Source organism: Triturus cristatus, chromosome 3_1 (genome assembly GCF_964204655.1).
Source record: "Triturus cristatus chromosome 3_1, aTriCri1.1, whole genome shotgun sequence".
Lineage (NCBI taxonomy): Eukaryota > Metazoa > Chordata > Amphibia > Caudata > Salamandridae > Triturus > Triturus cristatus.
The window spans coordinates 554,476,519-554,492,214 of NC_140583.1; the positions used below are offsets into that span (position 1 = coordinate 554,476,519).

The 15,696-nt window shown below is 41.6% G+C and overlaps 1 protein-coding gene across 1 annotated transcript in view; it reads right to left on the reverse strand.

The window, feature by feature from the left end:
- Window positions 1-15,696, reverse strand: part of AGBL1 (AGBL carboxypeptidase 1) — a 3,971,795-nt gene that overhangs the window by 1,965,935 nt on the left and 1,990,164 nt on the right. The window contains exon 18 of the mRNA XM_085644473.1: window positions 1,775-1,955. Coding sequence (XP_085500599.1) covers window positions 1,775-1,955 — 181 coding nt within the window. The remainder of the gene's footprint in view (window positions 1-1,774; window positions 1,956-15,696) is intronic.

Below are 15,696 nucleotides of genomic sequence, written 5' to 3' on the forward strand. Positions count from 1 at the left end.
TACTACTTCACTCCAACACTTGGATTAAAATCAAACTTGGAACAGGAACACACCTTTCGAAACCGATTAAGACAACAAAAGGTCTAAAACAAGGGTGCGTACTGGCTCCTCTTTTATTTAACCTTTATTTGGTTGATCTACCAGGAGAACTTGACAAATGCTCTAACCACGCGCCTAAACTTGGGTCAATTATCCTCTCCAACTTACTATATGCAGATGACTTAGTGTTAATAAGTCGAACCCCAACGGGCCTTCAACATCTTTTGAATGTTGTATATACTTTTTCTGAAAGACACGCCCTTCAAATAAATCTTAATAAGACTAAGACCATGGCTGTGAATTATAAGAAAAAAAGGGAAATTGGTTGGTACCTGAATGGAGAGAAAATGGATCTGGTAACAACCTATAAGTACCTGGGAGTAATCCTGGACGCAAAAAACACGTCCAAGCCACAACTTGAATCCCTACGAGGGAAGGCGACTATGATCCACCTGGCCATCAAATCACTAAAGGCAAAACTTCCCGATCTTACACTTAAACCTCTCCTTCAAATACTGCGTGCAAAACTACAGCTGACCATCACATACGGGAGCGAATCCCTACATGGGAAGGATGCCGCCCTACTGGACATACTTATGGCCAAATCATATAGGGCCATTTTCTATCTTCCCAAATACGTTTCTCCTGCTCAGATTCGGCTGGAATTTGGAATAATTAAACAGACAATAGGAAGGCAGTGCGCGTATGTGGGAACCTGGCACAAGATTCGCACCGCTGAGACTGGCTCCTTAAGTTCCAACGTATGGGGGGAGCTATTTCGTCATCAAAAATCATTGGCCAGAGACTATCTATTGGAATCACTTCAAGCCTTGGGCCTGAAAGATTTATGGGAAATTCCAACAGACTACCTGACCTTTAAAAAAATCGCAAAAAAGTCGGCGCGCATTATTTCAGTAATCGAAGACAAGAATGATCTAGCAAAAAGAGCGTATGGTTGGACAACGATGGGTGATTACGGGCCAGTGCAACCACAAGTATATCTTAGTACTGGCATGAAAATAAAAATCAAAGAAAGGTTTCTGAAATTACGCCTTGGAGTAATTCCTATACTCCCACATCTGCCACCTTGGGAGAGGAATAACTCCTCAGAGCAGTGCCGGCTGTGCAAAACTGGCAAGGAGGACATCGTTCATGTGATCTGTATTTGCACTAAATTAAATGACTTAAGGCATAACTTACTATGCCCTTTCTTTAAGCAGTATGGCACGCGGACTTGTAGACAAGCTGTAATACTGTGTTTTAATCCGAAATATACCAAACTGAATTGCCGGGTCGTAAAGTTTTTCGATTTAATGTGTAAAAGACTTAAGAGCACCTGATGACAACTAAAAAAACTTTTTAAGGTTACTTAATTGATCATAAGTAAATTTTTAGCCAATGGCAACGTATTAACGAATTTTAAAACACTTATTTCGATGTTTTATGATATTTTGTAAAGATTTTAACTAATCATGTACAAATAAATAATTACCTTACCTTACCTTACCACTGCATTACAGCCACTGAATTTCCTACTATTGAGCACCAACGTGGTACCCACTCAATTTCCGAATCTGTTCCATGCTTACCCATGAGCTCCAAGTGTGGCGAGTGTGTCACTTGGAATATGAACCGTAGCTGTCAGGAATTGCTGTAGGCTACATGTACTCAGTCCGTGTGGTGCTTAAGCATGCAGGACTCAAGGTGCTGTCCCAGTGGAACATCAACTACTCACTTGCCATTTATTACCCCGTCTGGGTTGAGCATCGGTATGACCTTGAAGATGAAGCTCTCTCGCAGAAGTTCTGCAGCGGGGTCGCTGCTCACAAGGAACTCCAGGGTCCCCTTCATCACCCAGCTGGCGTTGCTCTCCCCAGGGTGAACACGTGCTGTGAGCACCAGGTATGGGCGCTTACCTAGTGGGATTAAGACAAATAGTATTGCTTTATAAGGTGTATGTGATTCTTGGTATTACATTCACATGAAGGGCGGGCTGAGCAGGAACATATTACGCCCGAGTCACAAACATTGTGCTACACATTACTGTTTAGGACTCATGAATTATTCGCAACCATCAGGCAGTTCCTCTGGGAGTTCAGGACGAAGACAAACAAAACTCAAGATTAAACCAGGAGTGCTTCAAGAGTAAGTCGCTCCTACTCATAGTAAAATACTTGTTGAACACCACCAATGCAGCATTTCATGTCCAGTGAAGAAAGACTCCCTCCATCTCTTCTTCTGGAGGAAAAATACATTCTGCAAATGTTTAGAGCAAGTGCCTCAACGGAGAGAATTCTCCTGCTCATTATCAGACACACTTTTCAATCATACTACTGTACTGTGTTACTCTTAACTTGACTCTCGTGACTGAGGTGCCGTGCCTTATGAGATGTTTCTAAGTATATCCGCCATGATGCAGTCGGTGCTCTAAAAAGCAGCACACGACCTTATTGAGAAAAATGTATTGTAGTGGGAGCATCTCAATCACGATGTGCTTTATTTCTGTTATTTAATATGCAGCACATATGCTTCAGAGCACTTTCCCAAAAAATATTATTATTTAAAAATTAAAGCATAGGATACAATAAATGCATGGAAATTAAAATAACCACAAAGACCAGTGTGGTAGTGTGCGCCTAGGACTGTACATACTGTTGTAATGCAGTTGAGCTCCAAGTAAAGAAGCCACGTTGTGATGGAGGCAGTACAACAAACAGCACTTTGAGTTATGTGGTGTACCCCAACACAAAATAAGCATTGGCAACGCCAATAGGCATGGCTTGCAAATGGAAGTGCCTTTTGTGTGACTGATTAGAGTCACCACTAAACAAGTCTTCATGCATACATAGTGTAACTGATCTTTGAATTCATACATCCATTCATCACCCACGGACATCCTTACACTCACCATCTGAGAGAATTGTAAAAAAAACACACACTAGGTCAACAACACATTCAAGAAACATTTAAAGAATACAAATGGTAAAAAAGGAAACATGTTGCCTTCTAAACACAGCGAGCATATGCATTCAATAACAAAACTAAACTTAGCGGCATGTGTCCATCTTACACAGGTGTTGTAAATAGTTTATCATTATTTTAAGTTCATCCATGACCATCCCAATAAGAACCAGACTGTTGGCCATATTGTAATGGTAAAACCATTAAAATACTTTGGACAACAGCCTTCCAGATTGATCTCCTTGTTTAGAGGATGTGACCAGTTCAGATGTGGCGCCCTCCAGTTGAAAGGAACAGCAAACAAACAACTCCTTAGTGTTGCTTGGAAAGCTGTGGTATTCTCATTAGCAACACTAAAATAAAACAAGGGTAGAAGCAGGAAAATGAAAGAGGAACTGTAAAAGGAAAAAACTCCCAAACGTAATTACTGCACAACCAGACCTGAGACTGAAGCATGGACATTTTCATGGGGCACACGCATATTTGCATGGCAAAAGAGCCAATGATTGATGCAGGCTTGATTATTATCCAATGCTAATATGGATGGAAGCAGAGTGTAAATGAAAGACAGATAAATGGCAGAACACAGTAGACCCAGTGTATGTATGTATGTATGTGTGTGTGTGAGCATATATTATGTATATTCATTGAAAAAACAAAGGTTACAGGGACGTTATAGTTCGGCTCACATTTCCCTTGCATAACACCTGCAAAGTTCAGCAGTTAAACTTACCTGAGCTAACTGTAACATGCCCTGCAATGCACCACTTATGACCTCACATATTATATCACTCATGACATCACTGATGACATCTTAAAAAACAACACTGTTGACATCACTGATGACATCCAGTGAGTGTAAGTTTTTTCTTGGATTTTATGTTTGATAAACATATATAATAAGCTACTGCAAAAGATAAATTAGTAGTAGGTGTACACTAATGAGTGATTCTATTTCTAACATATAGTATATGAGTGGCTGTGTGTATCCGTGTATGAGTGGGTATCTGGTTGGCTGTATAGGGGTGGGAGTGGGAGTGTAATTGGATGTATGTGTGTATAAGTGGGTGTGTAAGTAGCTGTGTGGGTTGAGTGAGTGGCTGTGTGAGTAGCTGTATGAGTGGCTGTATGCATAGGTGAGGGGGTGAGAAAGTGGCTGTATGGGTGAGTGAGTGGCTGTTTGAGTGGGTGTTTTGATAAGTGAGTTGGTGAGTGGCTGTATTGGAGAGTGTTGCTCTGTGTGAGTGACTGTATGGGTGAGTGAGCGGGTGCGGGCTGGCAAGTATGGATGTGTGAATGGGTATGTAAGTGGTTGAGTGGGTGTGTGAGTGAGTGTTTCTGAGTGTTTGTATGGGTGAGTGAGTGGCTCTGTTGAGAGGCTGTATGGGTGAGTGGGTGTGTGAGTGGCTGAATAGGTGAATAAGTGGGTGTATGAGTAGTCATATGGGTGAGTGTGCGGCTGTCTGAGTGTCTGCATAGGTGAGTATTTGGTAGTATGTGTGTTGTATGAGTGAGTGGTTTGGTGAGTGGCTGTTTGAGTAAGTGAGGGTGTGTGTGTGTGAGTATCTATATATGTGAGTGAGTGGGTGATTAAGCGGCCCAATGGTTGAGTGAGTGGTCATGTGAGTACTTGTATGGGCCTGTGAATAGGTATGTGAGTGGATGAGTGGGTTTATGAGAGGATGTATTGGGGTGTGAACGGGTGTATGAGTGGTTGTGTGGATAATGTCATCCATGATGTCATGAGTGATGTCATTTGTAATGTCATCAGGGATGTCACTGACCATGTCATGAGTGATATAATATGTGAGGTGATAAGCAGTGCATTGGGAGCATGAGTTGTAGTTAGCTTAGGTAACTATAACTGCTGGATTGCTCTGGTTTGGTACAGGTGATATGTGAGTCTAACTATAACACCCCTGTAACCTTTGTTTTTTTCAGTGAATTTCAATGTTTTGTACAGTTTTTTCCTAACTGTAACCTGTAACCTTTGAGAGTGGATGGGTGAGTGGATTTATATGTAGGTGAGTGGCTGTATGGGACTGTGAGTGAGTGCGAGTGACTTTATGGTAGTGTATTCTGCTGTGTAAGTGAGTGTAGGAATGCCTGTGTGGATCTGTGAGTGGGTGCATGAGTGTCTGAGTAGGTTTATGATTAGGTGCATGAGTGTCTAAGTGGGTCTGTGACTGGATGTGTGAGTGTTTCAGTGGGTCTGTGAGTGGGTGCATGAGCATTTGAGTGAGTTTGTGAGTGGGCACATGAGTGTATTTGAAGGTCTGTGAGTGGCTGGATGAGTATTGGAGTGGGTGAGTGTCCCATACCCACACACACACACATATATATATATATGTGTGGGCCAGCATTCTGAATATTGAGGCATCTGACGAAGTCCGTCATGGCCGAAATGCATTATGTCGTTTTCATCATTAAAGAGCTTCCATTGTTTGCTGAGGATATTGTTTGTGTCAGCCAGAGACATGATACAGAGGTCCTGTTCTGCAAGTTGTCGCAGGCTTCATTGGTTCCTGCTCCGGCAGTCTTTTCGTCTTCCAAAGTATTGGATTGGTCAATGCCTGCCTCCCGGTTCAGGCACAGCAAGGGCGGCTGCCGTGCAGTTCGTGACTTCACGAAGGGATGGATGCACTGTCATTCCTGCCCCTTCCTGGCCAGTGTTTGAATTCTTGGGGGCTAGGACGTTTGGGGACCCGAGGAAGCCCTGGGATGTTATGTTAATCAGGACATCGATTTCTTGCCCCACCGCGTGTTCGCCTGCCCTCCAACAGCCCACAGGGCACACCAACAAGAAAATTCCCCACGTAACACTTACCTGGAAAGGAGAACTCTGGGATTTGCAGTTCCTACGAGCAGCAAGGTGGTGCACGGACACACGATCTAGGGTGGAGCAGATTCCCACCAATGGGAAGGCTGCAGGACATTTTAAACGTGGGTCTACCAGCATTCTTAATATTGACGCATCTGACGAAGGCCGTCGTGGCCGAAATGCATTATGCCGTTTTCATCATTAAAGCGCTTCCATAGGATTCCCCGTGTGGCATCTGCTTCTTCAATCTGGAGGAGTTTGCTGTGGATGTGTATGTGCGCATATATATATTCACTGAAAAAACCATAGGTTTCACACATGTTATAGTTAGTGGAAATTTTACTGATAAAAAACCAGTGAAATTGCCCCGTTATAGTTAGTGCTGGCAACTATAACTCACGCGACCGCAATCCTCTGCTGATGCTAATAGTTTATTTAGACACTTATTTGCCCATGTCTTCTTCCATACATTTTTAGCTATACATACATTACAAATATTTTTTTTTCATAAAGACACATATGTCATCAGCAGAAGATTGCGGTCGCGTGAGTTATAGTTGCCAGCACTAACTATAACGGGGCAATTTCACTGGTTTTTTATCAGTAAAATTTCCACTAACTATAACATGTGTGAAACCTATGGTTTTTTCAGTGAATTTGCAAGGTTTTTTAAATGCTAATTCCTAACTATAACGTGTGTGAAACCTATGGTTTTTTCAGTGAATTTGTACGGTTTTTTAAATGCAAATTTTTTTTATGTCATTTTTTGTAAGCCTTTTTATATAATAATTTATGTACTATATCCTGCATTATTGAAAGGTTTTTTTTTTTTATGCATTTTTTTCCGTGCGCGTACGGTAAGCTGACGCTACGCGCTTGTAGGATACGCGTACGGTAAGCTGACGCTACGCGCTCTGGACGTCATTTCGCAGATTAGACCGTGCGCGTACTCTACGCGCATACGGCGATTTTTCGAAAAAAAAATAAATTTCATTTTTGCCCTTGAGGGTCCTTCTGGGACCCCCTGACCAAGGCTAGGGGGTCAGGAACCGTCGAGCCTGCCCCCTTTTCACATTATCCACCTTTTTTATTCAGCCCCCTGACAGTGCGAGTGAGAAAATGGCGGCCGCCGCTTCCTGGTTTCGACCGATTCGAATGTTTACTATGATCCAACAGCCAATCAGAATCGCGCTCGCGCACGGCACCGTACGCGTACGGTAAGCTTACCGTAAGCGCACCGTAAGCGCACGGTAAGCTGCCACAGATATATATATTGATTTAAATGCTATTTTCTCAGAATCTACTGAACAGATTTACACCAAACCTACAAAAGGCACTTCCTTGACCTGAGGACTACCTCTCTGCCAAATTTCAAGTAATTCTGTTCAGCCGTTCGGGCTGTAGCTGTGTCTAAAGGTCCTATGGAAAAATGCATGGGAAAAACGCGTTTTGGGACCCCCCTTTTATCTCAGCCCCCGCTTGACGAATCCCCCCGAGACTTTCAAGGTAGGAGCGGAGCGTAGCGCCCCACCTATTTTGAAAAATTCGCGAGGATTCGTCGACCGGCGCCAAAGTTATTCAAAATAGAATGTTGAGGTTTTCCTATGGAAAAGGGGTCCTAACTATAACTACCTACTGGCGAGCGCGATTCTGATTGGCTGTTAGATCTTAGTAAACATTCGAATCGGCCGAAACCAGGAAGCGGCGGCCGCCATTTTGTGTGTTTCACTCAGAAAAAAAAGAGTGAAAACAAGAAAAGGGGGCAAGGAGGAGAGTTACAGACCCCCTTACATTTGTGAGGGGGTCAAAGAAGGACAGAAAAGTACAAAGAAAACATTTATGGATTTAAAAAAAATCACGGGGTACGCGTACGGTAAGCTTACGGTAAGCGTACGGAAGAAAAAAAAAATAAAAAAATAAATGAAATGCAGATTTAAGAGTTTAGATATTAGGGGGCTCTAAAAAGAGCCGTTGTGTTTATGAAGTGATTTTTTAAGTGTTACCTACAAGTAAGTACCGATGCAGAGTCTAAGGTTCAAGAGGAAGACTCTGTTCCCTTCATCATTGAAGTGCACACCATCTCCTCTATAAATGTCTTGCATGTCATAACGCAAGTTGTTGTGGTAAATGGCACCCATACCATAGTCACGGAGGAAAGCAGAAACATATTTGTTGACGTGCTTTCTTGCTTTGTCAATTTGCGGACAGAAATGATTGGACCAGTTCCATTTTTGCCTTTGGCATATGTTGGAAAACACAAAGGCAGTTTTAGGGAAAAGTGAAAACAGTTGTGCAAAGGTGTCCTTCATAAGCATTTCCAGACCTACCCCAGTCAAAGTGCCTAGGTCATTGCCACCACAGTGCACTATTATGAGGTCAGGGTGTTGGATTTGCATGAAGGATTTCACCAATGGCATCAATTGGTGCCACTTTAACCCTCTCTGACCAATCCATTTAATGTCTACATTTGGCAAAGCAAGGTCTCTCACCATACCTGTTTTCTCTGCAAACTTTTCACTCCAGAAGACATAGCTGTGCCCTACAATCCACACTGTGAACATCTTCAAAGGAGAACTGGATGCACTCAGGAGGTGTCTTTAGTAGAATGGCAATAAGAAAAGAAAGACAGTTTGGAAATGGAGGCATACATATTTTTTTCAAAACAAACAGAACTGATTGGCTGTTTCATACCATTCTAGAATAAAAACTAGGCTGTATGTGTAAATTAATAGAAGCATGTTTTGTATTGGTACAAAAAAATGTGTTACCAAAGAACAGTACTATGGATTTGCTGTTAGGTTTGAAAAGTCAAGCACTCTTGCTCTGTGGAATTGAAACATTGTGTGGCGAACTTCTGACCTAACTCCACACAGCAGTGTTCCATGAGCTGTTGCTATGGTAGCAGGCAGAAGTCAAGTTGGGGGAAGGGTACTAGGCAGAAGTCAAGTTGGGGGCAGGGTACTTTTGGAAAAGGGTTGGTTTTCAACCAATAGAAATGTGTGATTACATTTGAAAAAAAGGGGGAAGCACTGAGATTTGAAACTTACATGTATATGTGTGGAAAAATAGAGGGAAAGTTTGCCATTATCTGGTTCTGCTGAGAGGAGAGAGGTGTAGAGAACAGAGATCCTGGCTCTGATAATCTGCTGTTTGAGTGCCACATTTCTTTCACAACTAACTAATTTTAAAGGTGAGTTTAGAGTTTGAGAGGGGATGTATATGGTAAATTAAGAAATGAATAATAGAATTGGAATTCCTTTTGTAGAAGTTGTGTTTATTATTTTCTGTTTTGGGAGAAATTTAAATGTGAGGAACATGTAAAATAATATGGACAATTTTTTCATGATAAATTAAGGTGTACTGGTAAAAATAAGGAATACTTTAAGGGTTTGAGGTTGCAGTCAGTAATGCAAATACATTCAGCATCACTAAGGCTGGTTGCCCTTGCTGGAGTGTAGGCAGTCACCGAGGATACACATGGTGGTGGTCTGAAAAAGCAGTTTGGACATGGGCTTTTTAAGAAAATCTAAAAAGTGGATTCATAATGTGTCAGTCTGTAAAAGTGATTTTCACTTGCCAAAAAAAAAGAGCAGTAAGTGTGCATTTAAATTGGCAAAGAAATTTCGTTTTGTGACTAATGTGAAAACATGACTCTGTGTGCAAATAGGAATTACAGGCAGAGATTTATTGCGTATTGCTCTGGTGATTTCACAGTTGCATTAGATGGAAAGGGGGAGCGATTTTTTGGTGCAGAAGCAGACTCTTAGCACACACCCAGCTCCTGTCCATGTATAATCATGCACAGTATTTACAAGCGAGTGGGGTTTTCAGGTTTCAGTCTGTAATGCAAATACATTCAGCATCACTAAGGCTGGTTGCCCTTGCTGGAGTGTAGGCAGTCACCGAGGATACACATGGTGGTGGTCTGAAAAAGCAGTCTGGACATGTGCAATTTAAAAAAATCTGAAAAGTGGTTTCATAATGTGTCAGTCTGTAAAAGTGATTTTCACTTGCCAAAAAAAAAAGAGCAGTAAGTGTGCATTCAAATTGGCAAAGAAATTTCGTTTTGGGACTAATGTGAAAACATGACTCTGTGTGGAAATAGGAATTACAGGCAGAGATTTATTGCGTTTTGCTCTGGTGATTTCACAGTTGCATTAGTAGGAAAAAGGGGGAGCAATTTTTTGGGGGAAGAAGCAGACTCTTAGCACACACCCAGCTCCTGTCCATGTATAATCATGCACAGTATTTACAAGCGAGTGGGGTTTTCAGGTTTCAGTCTGTAATGCAAATACATTCAGCGTCACTAAGGCTGGTTGCCCTTGCTGGAGTGTAGGCAGTCACCGAGGATACACATGGTGGTGGTCTGAAAAAGCAGTCTGGACATGTGCAATTTAAAAAAATCTGAAAAGTGGTTTCATAATGTGTCAGTCTGTAAAAGTGATTTTCACTTGCCAAAAAAAAAGAGCAGTAAGTGTGCATTCAAATTGGCAAAGAAATTTCGTTTTGGGACTAATGTGAAAACATGACTCTGTGTGGAAATAGGAATTACAGGCAGAGATTTATTGCGTTTTGCTCTGGTGATTTCACAGTTGCATTAGTAGGAAAAAGGGGGAGCAATTTTTTGGGGGAAGAAGCAGACTCTTAGCACACACCCAGCTCCTGTCCATGTATAATCATGCACAGTATTTACAAGCGAGTGGGGTTTTCAGGTTTCAGTCTGTAATGCAAATACATTCAGCATCACTAAGGCTGGTTGCCCTTGCTGGAGTGTAGGCAGTCACCGAGGATACACATGGTGGTGGTCTGAAAAAGCAGTCTGGACATGTGCAATTTAAAAAAATCTGAAAAGTGGTTTCATAATGTGTCAGTCTGTAAAAGTGATTTTCACTTGCCAAAAAAAAAGAGCAGTAAGTGTGCATTCAAATTGGCAAAGAAATTTCGTTTTGGGACTAATGTGAAAACATGACTCTGTGTGCAAATAGGAATTACAGGCAGAGATTTATTGCGTTTTGTTCTGGTGATTTCACAGTTGCATTAGTAGGAAAAAGGGGGAGCGATTTTTTGGGGGAAGAAGAAGACTCTTAGCACACACCCAGCTCCTGTCCATGTATAATCATGCACAGTATTTACAAGCGAGTGGGGTTTTCAGGTTTCAGTCTGTAATGCAAATACATTCTGCATCACTAAGGCTGGTTGCCCTTGCTGGAGTGTAGGCAGTCACCGTGGATACACATGGTGGTGGTCTGAAAAAGCAGTCTGGACATGTGCAATTTAAAAAAATCTGAAAAGTGGTTTCATAATGTGTCAGTCTGTAAAAGTGATTTTCACTTGCCCCAAAAAAAGAGCAGTAAGTGTGCATTCAAATTGGCAAAGAAATTTCGTTTTGGGACTAATGTGAAAACATGACTCTGTGTGCAAATAGGAATTACAGGCAGAGATTTATTGCGTTTTGCTCTGGTGATTTCACAGTTGCATTAGTAGGAAAAAGGGGGAGCGATTTTTTGGGGGAAGAAGCAGACTCTTAGCACACACCCAGCTCCTTTCCATGTATAATCATGCACAGTATTTAGAAGCAAGTGGGGTTTTCAGGTTTCAGTCTGTAATGCAAATACATTCAGGATCACTAAGGCTGGTTGCCCTTGCTGGAGTGTAGGCAGTCACCGAGGATACACATGGTGGTGGTCTGAAAAAGCAGTCTGGACATGTGCAATTTAAAAAAATCTGAAAAGTGGTTTCATAATGTGTCAGTCTGTAAAAGTGATTTTCACTTGCCAAAAAAAAAGAGCAGTAAGTGTGCATTCAAATTGGCAAAGAAATTTCGTTTTGGGACTAATGTGAAAACATGACTCTGTGTGCAAATAGGAATTACAGGCAGAGATTTATTGCGTTTTGTTCTGGTGATTTCACAGTTGCATTAGTAGGAAAAAGGGGGAGCGATTTTTTGGGGGAAGAAGCAGACTCTTAGCACACACCCAGCTCCTGTCCATGTATAATCATGCACAGTATTTACAAGCGAGTGGGGTTTTCAGGTTTCAGTCTGTAATGCAAATACATTCTGCATCACTAAGGCTGGTTGCCCTTGCTGGAGTGTAGGCAGTCACCGAGGATACATATGGTGGTGGTCTGAAAAAGCAGTCTGGACATGTGCAATTTAAAAAAATCTGAAAAGTGGTTTCATAATGTGTCAGTCTGTAAAAGTGATTATCACTTGCCAAAAAAAAAGAGCAGTAAGTGTGCATTCAAATTGGCAAAGAAATTTCGTTTTGGGACTAATGTGAAAACATGACTCTGTGTGCAAATAGGAATTACAGGCAGAGATTTATTGCGTTTTGCTCTGGTGATTTCACAGTTGCATTAGTAGGAAAAAGGGGGAGCGATTTTTTGGGGGAAGAAGCAGACTCTTAGCACACACCCAGCTGCTTACCATGTGGAATCATGCACAGTATTTAGAAGCGAGTGGGGTTTTGAGGTTTCAGTCTGTAATGCAAATACAATCAGGATCACTAAGGCTGGTTGCCCTTGCTGGAGTGTAGGCAGTCACCGAGGATACACATGGTGGTGGTCTGAAAAAGCAGTCTGGACATGGGCTTTTTAAAAAAAATCTGAAAAGTGGTTTCATAATGTGTCAGTCTGTAAAAGTGATTTTCACTTGCCAAAAAAAAAGAGCAGTAAGTGTGCATTCAAATTGGCAAAGAAATTTCGTTTTGGAACTAATGTGAAAACATGACTCTGTGTGCAAATAGGAATTACAGGCAGAGATTTATTGCGTTTTGCTCTGGTGATTTCACAGTTGCATTAGTAGGAAAAAGGGGGAGCGATTTTTTGGGGGAAGAAGCAGACTCTTAGCACACACCCAGCTCCTGTCCATGTATAATCATGCACAGTATTTACAAGCGAGTGGGGTTTTCAGGTTTCAGTCTGTAATGCAAATACATTCAGCATCACTAAGGCTGGTTGCCCTTGCTGGAGTGTAGGCAGTCACCGAGGATACACATGGTGGTGGTCTGAAAAAGCAGTCTGGACATGGGCTTTTTTAAAAAAATCTGAAAAGTGGTTTCATAATGTGTCAGTCTGTAAAAGTGATTTTCACTTGCCAAAAAAAAAGAGCAGTAAGTGTGCTTTCAAATTGGCAAAGAAATTTCGTTTTGGGACTAATGTGAAAACATGACTCTGTGTGCAAATAGGAATTACAGGCAGAGATTTATTGCGTTTTGTTCTGGTGATTTCACAGTTGCATTAGTAGGAAAAAGGGGGAGCAATTTTTTGGGGGAAGAAGAAGACTCTTAGCACACACCCAGCTCCTGTCCATGTATAATCATGCACAGTATTTACAAGCGAGTGGGGTTTTCAGGTTTCAGTCTGTAATGCAAATACATTCTGCATCACTAAGGCTGGTTGCCCTTGCTGGAGTGTAGGCAGTCACCGTGGATACACATGGTGGTGGTCTGAAAAAGCAGTCTGGACATGTGCAATTTAAAAAAATCTGAAAAGTGGTTTCATAATGTGTCAGTCTGTAAAAGTGATTTTCACTTGCCAAAAAAAAAGAGCAGTAAGTGTGCATTCAAATTGGCAAAGAAATTTCGTTTTGGGACTAATGTGAAAACATGACTCTGTGTGCAAATAGGAATTACAGGCAGAGATTTATTGCGTTTTGCTCTGGTGATTTCACAGTTGCATTAGTAGGAAAAAGGGGGAGCGATTTTTTGGGGGAAGAAGCAGACTCTTAGCACACACCCAGCTCCTTTCCATGTATAATCATGCACAGTATTTAGAAGCAAGTGGGGTTTTCAGGTTTCAGTCTGTAATGCAAATACATTCAGGATCACTAAGGCTGGTTGCCCTTGCTGGAGTGTAGGCAGTCACCGAGGATACACATGGTGGTGGTCTGAAAAAGCAGTCTGGACATGTGCAATTTAAAAAAATCTGAAAAGTGGTTTCATAATGTGTCAGTCTGTAAAAGTGATTTTCACTTGCCAAAAAAAAAGAGCAGTAAGTGTGCATTCAAATTGGCAAAGAAATTTCGTTTTGGGACTAATGTGAAAACATGACTCTGTGTGGAAATAGGAATTACAGGCAGAGATTTATTGCGTTTTGCTCTGGTGATTTCACAGTTGCATTAGTAGGAAAAAGGGGGAGCAATTTTTTGGGGGAAGAAGCAGACTCTTAGCACACACCCAGCTCCTGTCCATGTATAATCATGCACAGTATTTACAAGCGAGTGGGGTTTTCAGGTTTTAGTCTGTAATGCAAATACATTCTGCATCACTAAGGCTGGTTGCCCTTGCTGGAGTGTAGGCAGTCACCGAGGATACACATGGTGGTGGTCTGAAAAAGCAGTCTGGACATGTGCAATTTAAAAAAATCTGAAAAGTGGTTTCATAATGTGTCAGTCTGTAAAAGTGATTATCACTTGCCAAAAAAAAAGAGCAGTAAGTTTGCATTCAAATTGGCAAATAAATTTCGTTTTGGGACTAATGTGAAAACATGACTCTGTGTGCAAATAGGAATTACAGGCAGAGATTTATTGCGTTTTGCTCTGGTGATTTCACAGTTGCATTAGTAGGAAAAAGGGGGAGCGATTTTTTGGGGGAAGAAGCAGACTCTTAGCACACACCCAGCTGCTTACCATGTGGAATCATGCACAGTATTTAGAAGCGAGTGGGGTTTTGAGGTTTCAGTCTGTAATGCAAATACAATCAGGATCACTAAGGCTGGCTGCCCTTGCTGGAGTGTAGGCAGTCACCGAGGATACACATGGTGGTGGTCTGAAAAAGCAGTCTGGACATGGGCTTTTTAAAAAAAATCTGAAAAGTGGTTTCATAATGTGTCAGTCTGTAAAAGTGATTTTCACTTGCCAAAAAAAAAGAGCAGTAAGTGTGCATTCAAATTGGCAAAGAAATTTCGTTTTGGAACTAATGTGAAAACATGACTCTGTGTGCAAATAGGAATTACAGGCAGAGATTTATTGCGTTTTGCTCTGGTGATTTCACAGTTGCATTAGTAGGAAAAAGGGGGAGCGATTTTTTGGGGGAAGAAGCAGACTCTTAGCACACACCCAGCTCCTGTCCATGTATATTCATGCACAGTATTTACAAGCGAGTGGGGTTTTCAGGTTTCAGTCTGTAATGCAAATACATTCAGCATCACTAAGGCTGGTTGCCCTTGCTGGAGTGTATGCAGTCACCGAGGATACACATGGTGGTGGTCTGAAAAAGCAGTCTGGACATGGGCTTTTTTAAAAAAATCTGAAAAGTGGTTTCATAATGTGTCAGTCTGTAAAAGTGATGTTCACTTGCCAAAAAAAAAGAGCAGTAAGTGTGCTTTCAAATTGGCAAAGAAATTTCGTTTTGGGACTAATGTGAAAACATGACTCTGTGTGCAAATAGGAATTACAGGCAGAGATATATTGCGTTTTGCTCTGGTGATTTCACAGTTGCATTAGTAGGAAAAAGGGGGAGCGATTTTTTTGGGGAAGAAGCAGACTCTTAGCACACACCCAGCTCCTGTCCATGTATAATCATGCACAGTATTTACAAGCGAGTGGGGTTTTCAGGTTTCAGTCTGTAATGCAAATACATTCAGCATCACTAAGGCTGGTTGCCCTTGCTGGAGTGTAGGCAGTCACCGAGGATACACATGGTGGTGGTCTGAAAAAGCAGTCTGGACATGTGCAATTTAAAAAATCTAAAAAGTGGTTTCATAATGTGTCAGTCTGTAAAAGTGATTTTCACTTGCCAAAAAAAAGAGCAGTAAGTTTGCTTTCAAATTGGCAAAGAAATTTCGTTTTGGGACTAATGTGAAAACATGACTCTGTGTGGAAATAGGAATTACAGGCAGAGATTTATTGCGTTTTGCTCTGGTGATTTCACAGT